We start from the raw sequence: 19,827 nt of genomic DNA on the forward strand, positions 1-19,827 counted from the left end.
CACGGACAAAGCGGACACATGAACCTTCAGAGAGGAAAGGCGTAAGCCGAGGTCCAAACCTGATTGAAGAAATTCCAAGATTCTAGAAACTCGGAACACCTGAGGATCATAGCTTCTGGACTCACACCACTGAAAGTAAGTGCGTCACACCCTGTGGTAAATCCGTGCGGAAGCAGGCTTGCGTGCCCTGAGCATGGTACCAATAACCGAACTGGAGAAACCCCAAGACCTCAAGACGGCTGTCTCAAGAGCCACGCCGTCAAAGACAGCAGACCCAGATCCGGGTAAAGGCAGGGCCATTGAGACAACAGGTCCCGACACTGAGGAAGGAGGTACGGAGTGTCGATGGAGAGGCTCCTCAGATCGGAGTACCAAGGACGTCTGGGCCACGCCGGAGCCACCAGCACGAGTGTGCCGCCGTCCTGCTTGAATTTCCGCAGTAGGGATATCGGAGGAAAACGATACGCCAGCTGAAACACCTCTGGGTGAAGCGACCATTCCCCGGGATGCACGTCGTGACGGCTGAGGAAGTCCGCCTCCCAATTGAGGACTCCGGGGATGAAGACCGCCGAGATCGCTAGAATGTGGCACTCCGCCCAAGCAAGCATGCGAGACACCTCCAACATCGCTGCCCGACTGTGAGTTCCTCCTTGGTGGTTGATATATGCCACCGCGGTGGCGTTGTCGGACTGCACCTGAACCGCCCTTCCGTGAAGAGCGGGGCCGGGCGACTGCAGGGCCCTGTATACTGCCCGCAGATCCAGGATGTTGATGGGGAGAAGAGCTTCTTCCGCAGACCAACGACCCTGAAGCGACAATGAGCCGGTCACTGCCCCCCAACCCGGAGACTGGCATCCGTCGTGAGCAGGACCCAGTCCGGGATCCAAAAGGGGCGCCCCTCGACCAGATGAGCTGTCTGAAGCCACCAAGCCAAAGACTGTCGAACCTCCGGGGACAACACCAGCATCTGAGAGCGGATCCGGTGAGTTAACCCGTTCCATTCCGATAGAATCAGCCCCTGCAGGGGCCGGGAATGGAACTGGGCAAATTCCACCATGTCGAATGTCGACACCATGGACCCCAGAACTCTCATAGCCGAATGGACCGACAGGCGGCAACTACGTATCCGCAGCTGTAGGGAGGAGACCTTCTCCGGAGTCAGGAAGATCTTTTGCTGATGAGAATCCAGCAGGGCTCCCAAATGAACCATCCGCTGTGATGGAATCAGGGAGGACTTTCTCCAATTTACCAACCACCCGTGCGCTTGCAGGCAAGCGATCGTCAGGTGGAGATGTTGAAGCAGTACCTCCGGGGAGCTCGCCAGCAACAGGAGGTCATCCAGATACGGCAGCAGCCGTACATTCTGGTTCCGAAGATGTGCGGCCATGACTGCCATAACCTTTGTGAATACCCTCGGTGCCGTGGAGAGGTCAAAGGGTAGCGCCCAGAACTGATAATGATGCTGAAGGATAGCGAACCTCAGATACCGCTGGTGCGGAGGTGCTATCGGAACATGGAGGTAGGCGTCCTGGATATCCAGGGACACCATGTAATCCCCAGGTTCCATCACCAGAATGATGGAACGTAACGTTTCCATCCTGAATTTGGGAACTCTGAGGAATTTGTTCAGAGACTTCAAATTGAGGATAGGGCGATGAGAACCATTGGGTTTCTGCATCAGAAACAGATTAGAATAGTACCCCGTCCCTCGTTGTGATTGAGGAAAGGGAACAATGACCCCTGCTTTCAGCAAGGACTCTATAGCTACCGGAATCTGTAAAGCCTTGGTCTTGTCCTGAGAAGGACTCGTGCAGAAAAACTGGTGGGGCGGTCTGTGCCGAAAAGACAGGGCGTACCCCTGGGAGACCACTTCTCGAAACCCAGGCATCCGTGGTGTTATTGTGCCAGCACTGGGCAAATTGAAGAAGTCGGCCTCCCACTCTGGGGTCCCCCAGAGGGAGGCCCGTCCCATCAGGCAGAAGGTTTATCTTCCTGCTTGGAAGAAGGGCGTCTGGCACTCCAGGCCTGCCTCTTGGGCTTAGAAGCTGCCTTGGTCGCCGACTGCCTCGGGAAGGACTGACTTTTTGCCTTGCCCTGAACCCGAAAGGACCGAAAGGCAGAGCTCCGTACTTTGGTAGGTGCAGAAGCCGAAGGGAGGAAGGCTGATTTAGAGTTAGCCAGAGTATCCACTATTTTGTGGAAGTCTGGACCAAAAAGCAACTCTCCATTAAAAGGTAAGGCCTCCAGGCCCTTTTTAGAGTCTGCGTCAGCTCTCCAAGACCGCAGCCACAAGGACCGACGCGCCGACACAGCTGCAGCCGACACCCTAGAGGTCAGCAAGCTTGCATCCAACGATGCTTCCCCAATGTAGGAAGCCGCATCCCTCATTTGTCCTATCAACGCTCTCTGGAACTCCAGAGCATCATCCGGAAAGGTATCCTCCAAAGCGTTGGCCCAGCTCTCGATGGCCTTAGCCACCCAAGAGATGGCCATGGACGGACGGGCTACAGCCCCAGAAAGAGAGTAGATAGACTTTAAACAAGTCTCCACTTTCCTGTCCGTAGGATCTTTCAGGGAGGAGATAGACGGTAAAGGCAACGTAGCGCTTTTAATTAAGCGGGTGACATGGGAATCCACCGCAGGCGGAGTTTCCCATTTCCTGCAATGAGCCTCAGGAAAAGGATAGTTGGAAGCCAACCGTATCTGCGGTTGGAATCTCTTGCTGGGCAACTGCCAGGCCCCCGCCATATGATCCGTCAACTGGTCGGACAGGGGAAAAACAGTCGAAGCTACTTTGGCCTTTTTAAACCTGGGAGCCGGCGCATCCTCCTCTATATGAAGGATGGCCCGCACCGCCCTAACTAATGCTGGCACATTAATGGAGGACTTAGCCTCCACCTCCAGGGCCCCGGCATCCGAGTCCTCATGGATCTCTCCGTCATCCGAAGACACATCCGTGTCCGTGAACTGCGCCGCCAGTGAAGCCGGAACGGGTCGCTTGGACGCCTTTGGGGGCAAATCACTGTGCAACATTGACTGAAAAGCCGATGACGAGGCCGCCAGGGCTCTGAACAGAGCTGGAGAGGACATCCACCCAGGGAGGGGGTACCGTCTGAGGATACCCCTGAAAGGGTACCATTGACTGCTGCGTCACCGTGGGAGACTGCACATATACAGGCAATCCCGCATAAGGACCCACAGTCTGAGACCCGGGAGGAGACTGCACCAGATACGTAACCCCCGGGGAACGGAATATGGTAGGCTGGGGCAACGCCCTAGAAGGGACCACAACCCGGTCCGCGATCGACGCCAGCACTTGTGTAAACATCGGCCAAGGAGGATCCTGCGCCACCGGGGGTTTAGAGGGACCAGGTACCAGCTGGCACCGCCCGCGCAGACTGTCCTGAGACAAATCCGCCCCATCAACCCCTGCCGAACAGCGCCGGCAGGAAAACAACACTGGAGCCACGGAGCGCTCATTCTCCTCATCAGACATGACACAATAACTTTTGCAATAAAAGTGTATCACCGAAAAGAGGTGAGGTGTAAAACACCCACGCACTCCCACGTATGCAACACAAACAGCCCACAATATGGTACTGTGTAGCACACCACTGTATGTGACGGACCTCACAAATACGTAGATCTATATAAGTGAGGTACACAGAGAGAACACCCCTCCCCCACGCACCTGCGGGCCGTAGGAGAAGGAAAGGGATAGGTATAAGCTGACAGTAAGAATAAATAAGCACAGAAAGCAGCACTAGCAATAGTCACATACCATGCAGGAAGTTATACTCACTGCACCTTTCGCTACAATCAACCTCCCAGATTCAGTGTCTGGGAGGGCTATAGCGCTGCGAACACTGTCCTTTGCAGGGGGAGAGGTACGCAGGGGGACCAGTCCACTTGATACCGCCTGGGAGTTCTGCGTTGCTGCCACTGAGAAAATGGCCGCCGGAGAGCTCTGAGGAGGAGTGGCCGAGAGATAACAGCCCAGCGACGCCAGCACGCATGAGAGAAGGCGCGCTGGGCTGAGGGGAGGAGCCGCTAAACCAGGGAAGGCTGCCTCTCCTGGCTAGTGATTAACCCCAGGGACGCTGGTCCCTTCCAGCAATTGTTCCCTGGTGGTCCAGCGGTCACGCGGGGTATTCCTTAGCAGGGGGGAGCCCGCCGCCGCTACTAGCGCTGCCGGTCTGTCCCCAGAGACCGGCGGCTAAAGACTGCATTTCATCCCCGCGCGCAGCGCAAAGCGCTGCACGCGGCTTACCTGGCCCCGTAGAATCCGGCAGCAGTCAGTGGGAGGTCCTGGAGCCGCGCTAGTACTGACTCCGGGATCCCGCTGTGATCCCCAGATCAGTACTGGCGTCGCAGCGCCAGCGGGGCTGTTGGAGCGGCAGCGTGGACGTCCAGATGGACAGTCTGATTCTGCCGCTCTGAAGATAGTAAAAAGAAAAAATCTTCTTTAAAAATAATAAAAAATAAAGCTATGGGGCTGCTTACCCAGGGTGACCCGACTCCGGCCGGACACCAACTAAAACTGAGGTGCTGTGGCTCGGGGGCGGGGTATAGAGGACGGACCCAAGTGCATCCTGGGAGCAGCAAAGCTTTAACTGCGTGGTGCCCATGGATCCAGATCCAGCTATACCCCAAGGTCAAACCTGTGGACCCCCTATGGACCCTGAAGTAGAAATGGGGTGCTGTATGGATGGGACAGGTATATGGGGGTGCTGTATGGACGGGACAGGTATATGGGGGTGCTATACGGACGGGACAGGTATATGGGGTGCTATACGGACGGGACAGGTATATGGAGGTGCTGTATGGACGGGACAGGTATATGGAGTTGCTGTATGGACGGGACAGGCATATGGGGTGTTGTATGGATGGGACAGGCATATGGGGTGTTGTATGGATGGGACAGGTATATGGAGTTGCTGTATGAATGGGACAGGTATATGGAGTTGCTGTATGGATGGGACAGGTATATGGGGTGCTGTATGGATGGGACAGGTATATGGGGTGCTGTATGGATGGGACAGGTATATGGAGTTGCTGTATGGATGGGACAGGTATATGGAGGTGCTGTATGGACGGTACAGGTATATGGGGTGTATGGATGGGACAGGTAAATGGGGGTGCTGTACGGATGGGACAGGTATATGGGGGTGCTTGTATGGATGGGACAGGTATATGGAGTCGCTTTAAGGATGGGACAGGTGTTTTTAGGCTTGCAGGTGGGTGTTACAAGTGTGTTTTAAACACATTTTTAAAAGTGGCTTAAAATAACACAAAAATCAATTTACATGCATGTTTATGCACAACATCATTTAGAGTATTTCATTTGCTGAAATCTCACTTTTATTACAAAAAAATCTGTCGTTTGACCCCTTTTAAGAGCCCTAATTACTTTGATTTTGGCCTATAATATACATCTATACTGTTATCCAATGTTAGTTTGCACTTTTTTCGGGGTACAGACTGATTTTCCCACTTTTCCCCACACATTGAGGGGAATTCAATATGAAACGTAAACTTCGCTGTCGAAGTTTACGTTTCATATCGGAGATTTTACCTGGGAAAAAGTATCAGGCGCGCGCCCGCTTATCCCCGTATTCAATATGTAACTAACGAAACCAGGAGCCTGCGAAGTGGGATTTGCGGAAAGTTACGAAATTTTCCTTAAAAAAATTGTAGGATCCCCCTAAAGTTGTAAAAACATGGGGGATCACTATGTATACCCCCGTTTTAGCCTGTAAATTAAAGTCGGGGATTTAAATAGCCGCAGCAGGTGTTTTTTCCTGACATTGAAGAAGTGATGCAGAAGAGCACTTCGGTTATTTTTTTCGTTTTTTTAAGTGGTCCCATCAAATTTGGGGTACATGAAAATGGGTACAAGCATATTTTTATGTCCCTAAAGTAAGTTTTTTTAAATTCTGCAACTATGCACCTGCCGCTAATAGCCTATTCTAGAAAACACCTGCCGCATACTTGCAGAATAGCCCTGAACCTATTTCCCTAGTTTTAAACAATTTTTTCCTTTTTTTTTTTACCCCAATTTTTAAATTAATTTTTTGGGGTGTCCCTATTTTTTTTTTTTTGACACAGTTATTTTTAAAATGTCATTCCCAGGGGTGCAGGCTATTTTTTTTAAGCCTGCACCCCTAAACCCCAATTCTGCACTTTTTTCGCCACCTATTCAGTGGTAAAAAGTTATCCCCGTTTTTTTTCAAAGACTTTTCGAACCTGCGAAATGTCTTTGAAATTGAATACAGTGTAAAACTAAAACCTGCGATAATGACGTCATAGGTGCGATATTAATGCAAAAACTGAGTTTTCACACCCATATTGAATTCCCCTATTAATGCGGCTGTCATAGGAAATTACAGTGTGGAGACTATTTACAATTAAATTGTGTGGTAAGTGGGAATGCCCATAGCCTCGCTAAGTGTAATTACCACCCGATAGGCGCATTAATTCAAGCCGTGGTAAACAAATGTTTTACAGTGGACCATTAAATCTACCCCAGTGTGTTTGAAAGAAACAGAAGCATCATTTTGCTTTTGAAAAGTTCCCCATAGAACGGCTCCCAATATACCTCCCAATAATCCCCAGTATTAATATATAGATCATATTCTCATTTATACTGCATCCCCAGGATAGTCGTAGGTCACCTTATACAGATACCCTTCTGTAATCTCTCTGATCTTCCCTCATCTGTCTCCCCCCCCATGCTGTAATGTTACATCTCACTGCCACGCACATGTATTGTGAGGGGGTCATGAGGCATGAGGAGAGGGGATTGTGGGACAGAGACAAAGGTAACAGCAATCTAGTGACCGGAGAATTCTGGAGCCGTTTTGCAGATAAAAGTCACACAAAATAATGCTATCACATTTATATCCAAATTACATTAGGCAAAGGGAATATCAAAATTATAGTCTATTGTCAGATCTTGTTGACCTTGGTGAGGGCTTGCTGCTTGAAGAAATCATACATTTAAAAACATTCTATTTATTTTGCTGCCCTACAAGACCCCCTCCTGCTCCCCCCTCTCCCACGCACACTTTCAAAATAAAACATGGGGGTCAATTAAATTGTTTGCGAAGGGTGCAATGTACCGTTGCCACGGCGTTAAAACCCCGGCAAAAGCACTGCACCTCGCACCCCTCGTGGCCTTGGGGCTGCGGGTACTGATCGCAGACAATTGGATGGATCCCATGATCTGTAATCCTCCTTTGGAAACTATTGTATAACGTTAATTGGATAAATGCTCATTTCAAAACCCATTTTTAATAACTCACCGGCAGAGGAAAGAGTTTGCCATTGACTTTAATGCACAGGCTGTTGGGATAGTTATCCTCCTGAGGACAGCTAGTCTCTGCTAGACACAACCTGCATCCAGAAGAGCAAACACAGTACAGAGATCACTGAAACAATCCAAGCAAGTACACAATACAAAGGGTCTGGAAGTAGATGAACGGAAGTGACTGTACCTCAGCTGGACTTGCACTGAATAATCTCTTCTCCCTCCAGGCATATAATCCCTGTGGATATAAATGAGAATGGCTGCTGATATTACAGATATAACCCGCGATTCTCATACACACAGGAGGCAGGCGTGTTCTGAGCTGTCCCAGCATTCTGAGAATGCAGCCTGTCAATCATTTAAGGGACTCTGCGTTCAGAATGTGATCTTGATCTGGGTACACACTGTGTCGATGGATCCGATGACAAAGTGGCCGATCGGGTAAGCTATACAGACTTACTGATCGGCGGCTGGATGTGTATTCCCTGATATTGCAACTGGGCGGGCATTTGCATTGGCCCGCCTAGTTTAGCGGGGGGTACACATGCAGACACACTCGAATAAACAGCTGATAAATCGCCAAGTATGTACCCAGCTTCAGTGAGGTCACTAGTTCCCTGGCTGCATCATGTGGTTGGGTATGTGTGGATGTACAGTAAGCATATTGCCTGTTCCGTTGTGGTCATGTTGCCCACAGACAGCAAAGAAGCAAAAAGACATTTAACTTTAAAATTGTTAAAATAGCTGAAAAGCACAGTTGGTGTAGTGAATTGCATTACTGCCTCATTGCATGATGTCCTGGGTTCCATTGCCACCAAGGACCTACCTATGTGGAGTTTGTAAGTTCTCTCCGTGCACGGATGCACCAGTTTCCTTCCAGCAATACAAAAAGATACTGGTAGGTTAATTGGATTCTAACAAGAAGTAAAAAACTAACCCTAGTGTGTGCGAGCGTGCGTACATGCATACCTGTGGTAGGGAACATAGGGGGTCATTCAGACCCACTCGCAAGCGGCAGTACGCTCGCAAGTGGGTCGATGTTCTCCACTGCGCATGCGCACGACGGAGGGAGCTCCGTCGTGCGCATGCGCGAGACCCGGACTGCGACAGCCAAGCTGTCGCTCCGGGTCTCGCACCAAAGGGGGCGTGCTGTCGATGGTGACTGACAGCACGCCCCCTTTGGTGGGCGTGCCTGCCAGACGGAGGCGTTCCCATGGGAACGCCTACCGTCTGAAGCCGGTCTCACTGACATCACTAGTGATGTCAGTGGGAGTGATTTTGGCTCTGATAGAGCCAAAATCACTCCAGGGCTTGTGGCAGGGAGACCCTACCGCAGGGTCTCCGTCGCAAGTCCGATGGTCGCGATGGTCAAGACCATCGCAACCATCTTTTTGGACGCTCGTATATGCTGTGGGTGGTCACCCACAGCTATACGAGCGTCCAGGAGGACGCTCCATTTTAATGGAGGAGGGCCCTGATTCAGAGCGAGCGCTCTGGTCAGAGCGTCCGTCTCTGAATCAGGCCCATAGATTGTGAGCTCCACTTAGGCAGGGACTAAGGGCCTGATTCAGAGCCGGACGCAATTAGCGCTCGCACGTCCAAAAAATAGGGGTGGCTATTCCAATGAACCGTTCGCTCTTTGCGGTCTGTTCACGAGCGAACAAAACTTGCGGTCGTTTTTTGGATAAATATGCCCCCTGGCCGCTTGCATCCTACGTCATGTCCGCTATTTATTAGATTAATTGAGTACATCGACCAGCGTATGAACTGCTCGCTATTCTTGTGGTTGGTTTTTGCTACCACAATGCGATCAGTTCTGGCTATAAAACAACCCAGTGACGTGGTCAATGACGCTGCTGTTTTAATTATGCACACCCATAAAACGCCCGTTTTGACCTTTAAGCACGCCTGCGTTCGGATCTCCACTCCCCGTTTTCAAGCACCTTCCCCCGTTACCACCCACATACGCCTCTTTCTGTCACTCAAAATAGCAGGCATTCGCTATTTAGCGAACAAACGATTTTCGGCCGCACAGACTGGTTCGCGCATGCGTATTACGATCCGTACGCATGCGCAGTTGGGCAAACATTGCTCGGAACTAGCGTACCGCCGCTCACGAGCGGCTCTGAATCAGGCCCTAAATGAATGATAAAATTTGCTCTGTCAAGCGCTACGGAATATGTGTGCTATATCAGTATTATAAATTATAATAAAGTATCTTTTAATAGGTAGCTCCACCAAGTAGGAGGAGTTTTGGAGCATTTTTAAATTGATTTAAGAAGAGGCTCAATCAGGGAAACAGAGGAACAGATAATAGATGGAGAGGCCACATTAGGATAAATATTTCCTAGGCGGCTGTGCAGCTCCTCATAACACTGCTGTCCACTGACTATGACAACCTGCTGCTCTATGGCAGAATCTGCATATATATAGACGTAGAACATACAGCACAGTAGGATGTAGGGGCTGTCGCTGCCTATTACCTGGAGATGCAGACCTCTCACACCTGCTGCTGTATGGTATAATCTGCATATATACAGACGTAGAACATACAGCACAGTAGGATGTAGGGGCTGTCGCTGCCTGTTACCTGGAGATGCAGACCTCTCACACCTGCTACTATATATGGTATAATCTGCATATATACAGACGTAGAACATACAGCACAGTAGGATGTAGGGGCTGTCGTGCTTGTTACCTGGAGATACAGACCTGTCACACCTGCTGCTATATGGCATAATCTGCATATATACAGACGTAGAACATACAGCACAGTAGGATGTAGGGGCTGTCACTGCCTGTTACCTGGAGATGCAGACCTGTCACACCTGCTGCTATATGGCATAATCTGCATATATACAGACGTAGAACATACAGCACAGTAGGATGTAGGGGCTGTCACTGCCTGTTACCTGGAGATGCAGAACTCTCACACCTGCTGCTATATATGGTATAATCTGCATATATACAGACGTAGAACATACAGCACAGTAGGATGTAGGGGCTGTCACTGCCTGTTACCTGGAGATGCAGACCTGTCACACCTGCTGCTATATGGCATAATCTGCATATATACAGACGTAGAACATACAGCACAGTAGGATGTAGGGGCTGTCGCTGCCTATTACCTGGAGATGCAGACCTGTCACACCTGCTGCTATATGGCATAATCTGCATATATACAGACGTAGAACATACAGCACAGTAGGATGTAGGGGCTGTCACTGCCTGTTACCTGGAGATGCAGACCTCTCACACCTGCTGCTATATATGGTATAATCTGCATATATACAGACGTAGAACATACAGCACAGTAGGATGTAGGGGCTGTCACTGCCTGTTACCTGGAGATGCAGACCTGTCACACCTGCTGCTATATGGCATAATCTGCATATATACAGACGTAGAACAAACAGCACAGTAGGATGTAGGGGCTGTCGCTGCCTATTACCTGGAGATGCAAACCTGTCACACCTGCTGCTATATGGTATAATCTGCATATATACAGACGTAGAACATACAGCACAGTAGGATGTAGGGGCTGTCACTGCTTGTTACCTGGAGATGCAGACCTCTCACACCTGCTGCTATATGGTATAATCTGCATATAACAAGAGATATGGTAAGAACTTACCTTTGTTATCTCTGTTTCTACGAAGTCCATAGGGTCCACAGGGTTGACCTTGGGGTTATAGCTGGAACAGGATCCATGGGCACCACACAGTTAAGCTTTTAGCTCCCAGGATGCACTTGGGTCCTCCTCTATACCCCGCCCCCGAGCCACAGGCACCTCAGTTGGTAAGCAGCCTAGGCCGGAGGAGAATATGGAACAGAGAGAAGGAAGACTGGAACACACAAGAAACCATACTCACAGCAATAGGAGACGGAAAACCGGTGACCAGCCACACAGCCCATTTGAAGCCAGGTGCGTCAGGGCGGGCGCCCTGTGGACCCTATGGACTTCGTAGAAACAGAGATAACAAAGGTAAGTTCTTACCATATCTCTTGTTTTCTACTTCAGGGTCCATAGGGGGTCCACAGGGTTGACCTTGGGGATGTCCCAAAGCAGTTCAACTAAGGGCGGGGACGCTCCTGTGCTGAAAGGAGCACCCGGCGCCCAAAGGAAGCATCCTGAGAGGCGAAGGTGTCAAACGCATAGAACCTCAAAAACGTTTGAATTGAAGACCAAGTGGCCGCCTTACACAGCTGAACAGCAGAAGTGCCACGTCTAGCAGCCCAAGAGGGACCCACAGAACGAGTGGAATGAGCCTTAACAGAGGCTGGCACAGGTAAACCCTCTTGTGCATAAGCCTCACAAATAACGGAACGAAGCCAACGGGCTAACGTTTGTTTGTTGGCAGGCCAACCCCTCTTGTGAAAACCAAAGAGGATAAACAAGGAATCAGACTTCCTAACCGAAGCCGTCAGGTCTACATAAATTCTAAGCGCCCGGACCACATCTAAGGAAGTCTCACCAGCTGAAAGATCAGGGGACTGAAAAGCTGGCACAACAAGTTCCTGATTAATGTGGAACTTCGAGACCACTTTGGGCAAAAACTCAGGACGAGTGCGGAGCACCGCTCTGTCCTGGTGAAAAATCAGGAAAGGAGGGCGACAGGAAAGCGCCCCCAATTCAGACACCCTCCTGGCCGAAGCAATTGCCAGGAGAAAAACCGTCTTAAATGTCAGCCACTTGAGCTCCACCGCCTCAAGAGGCTCAAACGGAGGACCCTGCAGGACCCGTAGCACCACCGCCAAGTCCCAAGGAGCCACAGGAGGCACAAAGGGAGGCTGGATCCTGAGAACACCCTGGAAAAAGGTGTGAACGTCTGGTAGTATTGCAATCCGCCGTTGAAACCACACGGACAAGGCGGACACATGAACCTTCAGAGATGCAAGGCGTAAGCAGAGATCCAATCCTGACTGAAGAAATTCCAAGATCCTAGAAACTCGGAACACCTGAGGATCATAATGTCTGGACTCACACCACTGAAAGTAAGTGTGCCACACTCTGTGATAAATCCGTGCTGAAGCAGGCTTGCGTGCCCTGAGCATGGTACCAATAACCGAACTGGAGAAGCCCCGAGACCTCAAGACGGCTGTCTTAAGAGCCACGCCGTCAAAGACAGCCGACCCAGATCCGGGTAAAGGCAGGGCCCCTGAGACAACAGGTCCCGACGCTGAGGAAGAAGGTACGGAGCGTCGATGGAGAGGCTCCTGAGATCGGAGTACCAAGGACGTCTGGGCCACGCCGGAGCTACCAGCACGAGCATGCCGCCGTCCTGCTTGAATTTCCGCAGAACCCGAGGAAGCAGGGATAGCGGAGGAAACAGATACGCCAGGTGAAACGTCCATTTCACCGACAGCGCGTCCACCAGACTAGCGCCTGCGTCTCTTGTCCTTGACCCGTAAACGGGCAACTTGTGATTGTGACGGGAGGCCATCAAGTCCAGCTCCGGCAGTCCCCACCTGTCCACGAGTAGCTGAAACACCTCTGGGTGAAGCGACCATTCCCCGGGATGCACGTCGTGACGGCTGAGGAAGTCCGCCTCCCAATTGAGGACTCCGGGGATGAAGACCGCCGAGATCGCCGGAATGTGACCCTCCGCCCAAGTCAGGATACGAGACACCTCCGACATCGCTGCCTGACTGCGAGTTCCGCCTTGGTGGTTGATATACGCCACCGTGGTGGCGTTGTCGGACTGCACCTGTACCGCCCTTCCGTGAAGAGCGGGGCCGGACGACTGCAGGGCCCTGTATACTGCCCGCAGTTCCAGGATGTTGATGGGGAGAAGTGCTTCTTCCGCTGACCAACGACCCTGAAGCGACAAAGAGCCGGTCACTGCCCCCCAACCATGGAGACTGGCATCCGTCGTGAGCAGGACCCAGTCCGGGATCCAAAATGGGCGCCCCTCGACCAGATGAGCTGTCTGAAGCCACCAAGCCAAAGATTGCCGAACGTCCGGAGACAACACCAGCACCTGAGAGCGGATCCGGTGAGGTAACCCGTTCCATTCTGATAGAATCAGCCCCTGCAGGGGCCGGGAATGGAACTGGGCAAATTCCACCATGTCGAATGTCGACACCATGGACCCCAGAACTCTCATAGCCGAATGGACCGACAGGCGGCAACGGCTCAGGCAACTGTGTATCCGCAGCTGTAGGGAGGCGATCTTCTCCGGAGTCAGGAAGATCCTTTGCTGACGCGAATCCAGCAGGGCTCCCAAATGAACCATCCGCTGTGATGGAATCAGGGAGGACTTTTTCCAATTTATCAACCACCCGTGTGCTTGCAGGCAAGCGATCGTCAGGTGGAGATGTTGAAGCAGTACCTCCGGGGAGCTCGCCAGCAACAGGAGGTCGTCCAGATACGGCAGCAGCCGTACATTCTGGTTCCGAAGATGTGCGGCCATGACCGCCATAATCTTCGTGAACACCCTCGGTGCCGTGGAGAGACCAAAGGGTAGCGCCCGGAACTGATAGTGGTGTTGAAGGATAGCGAACCTCAGATACCGCTGGTGTGAAGATGTTATCGGAACATGGAGGTAGGCGTCCTGGATGTCCAGGGACACCATGTAATCCCCCGGTTCCATCGCCAGAATGATGGAACGTAACGTTTCCATCCTGAACTTGGGAACTCTGAGGAATTTGTTCAGAGACTTCAAGTTGAGGATAGGGCGATGAGAACCATTGGGTTTCTGCACCAGAAACAGAGACGAATAATACCCCGTCCCTCGTTGTGATAGAGGAACGGGAACAATGACCCCTGCTTTCAGCAAGGACTCTATAGCCTCCTGAACCTGTAACGCCTTGGTCTTGTCCTGAGAAGGACTTGTGCAGAAAAACTGGTGGGGTGGTCTGTGCCGAAAAGACAGGGCGTCCCCCTGGGAGACCACTTCTCGAACCCAGGCATCCGTGGTGGTATTGTGCCAGCACTGGGCAAATAGAAGAAGTCGGCCTCCCACTCTGGGGTCCCCCAGAGGGAGGCCCGTCCCATCAGGCCGCAGGTTTATCTTCCTGCTTGGAAGAAGGGCGCCGAGCACTCCAGGCTTGCTTCTTGGGTTTAGAGGCAGTCTTACTCGCAGACTGTCGCGGGAAGGACTGACCTTTCGCCTTACCCTGAACCCGAAAGGAACGAAAAGCCGAACTCCGAACCTTAGCAGGCAGTGCCGCCGAAGGGAGGAAGGCCGACTTGGATTTAGCCAGGGTGTCCACTATTTTGTCCAAGTCCAGACCAAATAGTAATTCCCCATTGAAAGGTAAGGCCTCCAGACCCTTCTTTGAATCAGAGTCCGCTCTCCAGGACCGCAACCACAAGGATCGGCGGCCAGACACCGCTGCAGCCGATACCCGCGAGGTCAGCAGACTAGCATCTAAAGAAGCTTCACCAATGTAAGAAGCAGCGTCCCTCATTTGTCCCAACAACGCCCGCTGGACATCCGGAGCGTCGTCTGGGAAGGTATCTTCCAATGCATTGGGCCACCCCTCAATGGCCTTGGCCACCCAGGAGATGGCCATGGACAGTCGGGCCACCGCCCCGGAGAGGGAGTAAATAGACTTTAAGCAAGTCTCAACTTTCCTGTCCGTGGGATCCTTCAGCGAGGATATCGACGGTAATGGTAAGGTGGCGCCCCGAGTTAAACAGGTGACATGGGAATCCACCGCCGGTGGAGTTTCCCATTTTTTACAATGTGCCTCAGGGAAGGGGTAATTAGAAGCCAACCGCTTCTGATGAAGGAATCTCTTACTGGGCGCCTGCCAAGCTACCGCCATATGATCCGTCAACTGATCCGACAGGGGAAACACCGCAGAAGCCACCTTAGTTTTTTTGAAACTAGGAAACTTCGACTTAGGAACCGGTGCCTCATCCTCTATAAGAAGAATAGCTCGCACCGCCCTAACTAGTGCTCGCACATTAATGGACGACTTGGTATCCATTTCCTGGACCGAGGCGTCCGAATCAGTGTCATCAGGGACCTCCCCATCATCTGAGGAACCCTCTGAGTCCGATACCTGAGCAGCCCGTGTCATGAGTGGGCGTTTTGAAATCCTAGAAGGCATGTCAGTCTGCAACATTGACTGAAAAGCCGAGGAAGCGGCCGCCAAATTTTGCACGGAGTTGGAGAGCACATCCACCCATGGTGGAGGAGTCGCCATAGGGGCCTGAAAAGGTACCACAGGCTGCTGCGGCACAGGGGAAGCCTGTATATACATAGGCAACCCCGCATAGGGACCTACTGATTGAGACCCAGGAGGACTCCGCAATAACTGCGGGACACCCGGGGAATGGGGGATGGTCGGCTGGGGCACCGCCCTAGTAGGGAGAGCAGTCGGGACCGACAGACGGTCCGCAATAGACACCAGCACTTGAGAAAACATCGCCCACGGTGGTTCCTGCGCCAGAGAACGTCTGGATGGGCCAGGAGCCACCTGGCATCGACTACACAGGCCATCCTGTGACAAATCCTCCCTATCTACTCCTGCAGAACAGCGTCCGCAGGAGGCCAACACCGGAGCCACTGAGCGCTCAACCTCCTCGTCTGACATGACAGAATATATTATATATCTGGCACCAGGGTAGAAGTAAAACGCACTCACCGGTGTGCTGAACAACAGCCCACAATATGGCACTGAGTAGCACACAACTGTATGTGACGGACCTCACAAATACGTGATCTATATAAGTGAGGTCAGTAGAAACGCCCCTCCCCCACACACCTGTAGGGCTTGTAGGAGAAGTAAAGGGATAGGTATAAGCTGACAGTAAGTAGAAAATAAGCACAGACAGGCAGCACTAGCAAAAACAAGAGATATGGTAAGAACTTACCTTTGTTATCTCTGTTTCTACGAAGTCCATAGGGTCGACCTTGGGGTATAGCTGGATCTGGATCCACGGGCACCACGCAGTTAAAGCTTTGCTGCTCCCAGGATGCACTTGGGTCAGTCCTCCTCTATACCCCGCCCCGGCCACAGGCACCTCAGTTGGTAAGCAGCTAAGGCCGGAGGAGGAGACTAAACAGAGAGAAGGAAGACTGGAACACACAAGAAACCATACTCACAGAAATGGGAGACGGAAAACCGGTGACCAGCCACACAGCCCATTTGAAGCCAGGTGCGTCAGGGCGGGCGCCCTGTGGACCCTATGGACTTCGTAGAAACAGAGATAACAAAGGTAAGTTCTTACCATATCTCTTGTTTTCTACTTCAGGGTCCATAGGGGGTCCACAGGGTTGACCTTGGGGATGTCCCAAAGCAGTTCAACTAAGGGCGGGGACGCTCCTGTGCTGAAAGGAGTACCCGGCGCCCAAAGGATGCATCCTGAGAGGCGAAGGTGTCAAACGCATAAAACCTCAAAAACGTCTGAATTGAAGACCAAGTAGCCGCCTTACACAGCTGAACAGCGGAGGCGCCACGTCTAGCAGCCCAAGAGGGACCCACAGAACGAGTGGAATGAGCCTTAACAGAGGCTGGCACAGGTAAACCCTCCTGCGCATAAGCCTCACAAATAACTGAACGAAGCCAACGGGCTAACGTTTGCTTGTTGGCAGGCCAACCCCTCTTGTGAAAACCGAAGAGGACAAACAAAGAATCCGACTTCCTAACCGAAGCAGTCCGGTCCACATCCAAGGAAGCCTCACCAGCAGAAAGATCAGGTGACTGAAAAGCTGGCACAACAAGTTCCTGATTAATGTGGAACTTTGAAACCACTTTGGGCAAAAACTCAGGACGCGTGCGGAGCACTGCCCTGTCCTGGTGAAAAATCAGAAAAGGAGGGCGACAGGAAAGCGCCCCCAATTCTGAAACCCTCCTGGCCGAAGCAATTGCCAGGAGAAAAATGGTCTTAAACGTCAGCCACTTGAGCTCCACCGACTCAAGCGGCTCAAAAGGAGGACCCTGCAAGACCCTCAGTACCACCGTCAAGTCCCAAGGAGCCACCGGAGGCACGAAGGGAGGCTGGATCCTGAGAACACCTTGGAAAAAGGTGTAAACATCTGGCAGTGTAGCAATCCGTCGCTGAAACCACACGGACAAAGCAGACACATGAACCTTCAGAGAGGCCAGGCGTAAGCCGAGGTCCAAACCCGATTGAAGAAATTCCAAGATTCTGGAAACCCGGAACACCTGCGGATCATAGTTTCTGGATTCACACCACTGAAAATAAGTGCGCCACACCCTGTGGTAAATCCGCGCGGAAGCAGGCTTGCGTGCCCTAAGCATGGTACCAATCACTGAACTGGAGAAACCCCTAGACCTCAAGACGGCTGTCTCAAGAGCCACGCCGTCAAAGACAGCCGACCCAGATCCGGGTAAAGGCAGGGCCCCTGAGACAACAGGTCCCGACGCTGAGGAAGAAGGTACGGAGCGTAGATGGAGAGGCACCTCAGATCGGAGTACCAAGGACGTCTGGGCCACGCCGGAGCCACCAGCACGAGCGTGCCGCCGTCCTGCTTGAATTTCCGCAGAACCCGAGGAAGTAAGGATATCGGAGGAAACAGATACGCCAGGTGAAACGTCCATTTCACCGACAGAGCGTCTACCAGACAGGCGCCTGCGTCTCTTGTCCTTGACCCGTAAACGGGCAACTTGTGATTGTGACGGGAGGCCATCAAGTCCAGCTCCGGCAGCCCCCACCTGTCCACGAGTAGCTGAAATACCTCTGGGTGAAGCGACCATTCCCCTGAACCGCCCTTCTGTGAAGAGCGGGGCCGGACGACTGCAGGGCCCTGTACACAGCCCGCAGTTCCAGGATGTTGATGGGGAGAAGTGCTTCTTCCGCGGACCAACGACCCTGAAGCGATAATGAGCCGGTCACTGCCCCCCAACCCCGAAGACTGGCATCCGTCGTGAGCAGGACCCAGTCCGGGATCCAAAAGGGGCGCCCCTCGACCAGATGCGCCGTCTGAAGCCACCAAGCCAAAGACTGCCGAACCTCCGCGGACAACACCAGCATCTGAGAGCGGATCCGGTGAGGTAACCCGTTCCATTCCGATAGAATCAGCCCCTGCAGGGGCCGGGAATGGAACTGGGCAAATTCCACCATGTCGAATGTCGACACCATGGACCCCAGAACTCTCATAGCTGAATGGACCGACAGGCGGCAACTGCTCAGGCAACTGTGTATCCGCAGCTGCAGGGAGGAGACCTTCTCTGGAGTCAGGAAAATCCGCTGCTGACGAGAATCCAGCAGGGCTCCCAAATGAGCCATCCGCTGTGATGGAATCAGGGAGGACTTCTTCCAGTTTATCAACCACCCGTGTGCTTGAAGACAAGCAATGGTCAGGTGGAGATGTCGAAGAAGCACCTCCGGGGAGCTCGCCAGCAGCAGAAGATCGTCCAGGTACGGCAACAGACGTAGACCCTGACCCCGAAGGTGGGCAGCCATAACCGCCATCACCTTGGTGAACACCCTCGGAGCCGTGGAAAGGCCAAAAGGCAACGCCCGAAATTGGTAGTGATGGTTCAGGATAGCAAACCTCAGATACCGCTGATGTGCCGGTGCTATGGGCACATGGAGATAGGCGTCCTGGATATCGAGGGAGACCATATAATCCCCGGGTTCCATCGCCAGAATGATGGAACGTAACGTTTCCATCCTGAACCTGGGAACTCTGAGGTATCTGTTCAGAGACTTCAAATTCAGGATAGGGCGATGAGAACCATTGGGTTTCTGTACCAGAAACAGAGTAGAATAGTACCCCGTCCCGCGCTGAGACTGCGGAACGGGAACAATGACCCCTGCTTGTAGCAAGGATTCTATAGCTACCTGAATCTGACCAGCTTTGGTCTTGTCCAGAGAAGGACTCGTACAGAAAAACTGGTGGGGCGGCCTGAACCGAAAAGACAGGGCGTACCCCTGAGAGACTACTTCTCGAACCCAGGCATCCGTGGTGGTATTGTGCCAACACTGGGCGAATTGGAGAAGTCGGCCTCCCACTCTGGGGTCCCCCAGAGAGAGGCCCGTCCCATCAGGCAGCAGGCTTATCCTCCTGCTTGGAAGAAGGGCGCCGAGCACTCCATGCCTGCTTCTTGGGCTTGGGTGCGGCCTTGGTCGCCGAATGTCTCGGGAAGGACTGGCCCTTGGCCTTACCCTGAACCCGAAAGGACCGAAAGGCAGAGCTCCTCACTTTAGCCGGCGCAGAGGCCGATGGGAGAAAAGCCGACTTGGACTTAGCCAAAGTATCCACTATTCTGTCCAAATCCGGACCAAATAGTAAATCACCATTAAAAGGCAAGGCCTCCAGACCCTTTTTTGAATCTGCATCAGCCCTCCAGGACCTCAGCCACAGGGAGCGCCGAGCAGACACCGCTGCAGCCGACACCCTAGAAGTGAGCAGGCTGGCATCCAAAGACGCTTCCCCAATATAGGAAGCTGCATCCCGCATCTGTCCCACTAACGCTCTCTGGATATCCGGAGCCTCATCAGGAAAGGTATCCTCCAAGGCATTGGCCCATGCCTCAATGGCTTTAGCCACCCAGGAGATAGCCATGGACGGGCGAGCCACCGCCCCGGAAAGAGA

At 52.4% G+C, this 19,827-nt stretch overlaps 1 protein-coding gene across 4 annotated transcripts in view; it reads right to left on the reverse strand.

Annotated features, from left to right (window-relative positions):
- PIAS2 (protein inhibitor of activated STAT 2) overlaps positions 1–19,827 on the reverse strand; it is an 87,720-nt gene that overhangs the window by 39,427 nt on the left and 28,466 nt on the right. For all 4 annotated transcript variants that reach the window (XM_088476508.1, XM_088476511.1, XM_088476509.1 and 1 more), the window contains exons 4-5: positions 7,497–7,547; positions 7,305–7,395 (exon numbers count right to left, since the gene is read on the reverse strand). In XM_088476508.1, the coding sequence (XP_088332634.1) occupies positions 7,305–7,395; positions 7,497–7,547 (142 nt within the window). The remainder of the gene's footprint in view (positions 1–7,304; positions 7,396–7,496; positions 7,548–19,827) is intronic.

This window comes from Taudactylus pleione, unplaced genomic scaffold (genome assembly GCF_031769625.1).
Source record: "Taudactylus pleione unplaced genomic scaffold, aTauple2 ptg000189l, whole genome shotgun sequence".
NCBI classification, from domain to species: Eukaryota; Metazoa; Chordata; class Amphibia; order Anura; family Myobatrachidae; genus Taudactylus; species Taudactylus pleione.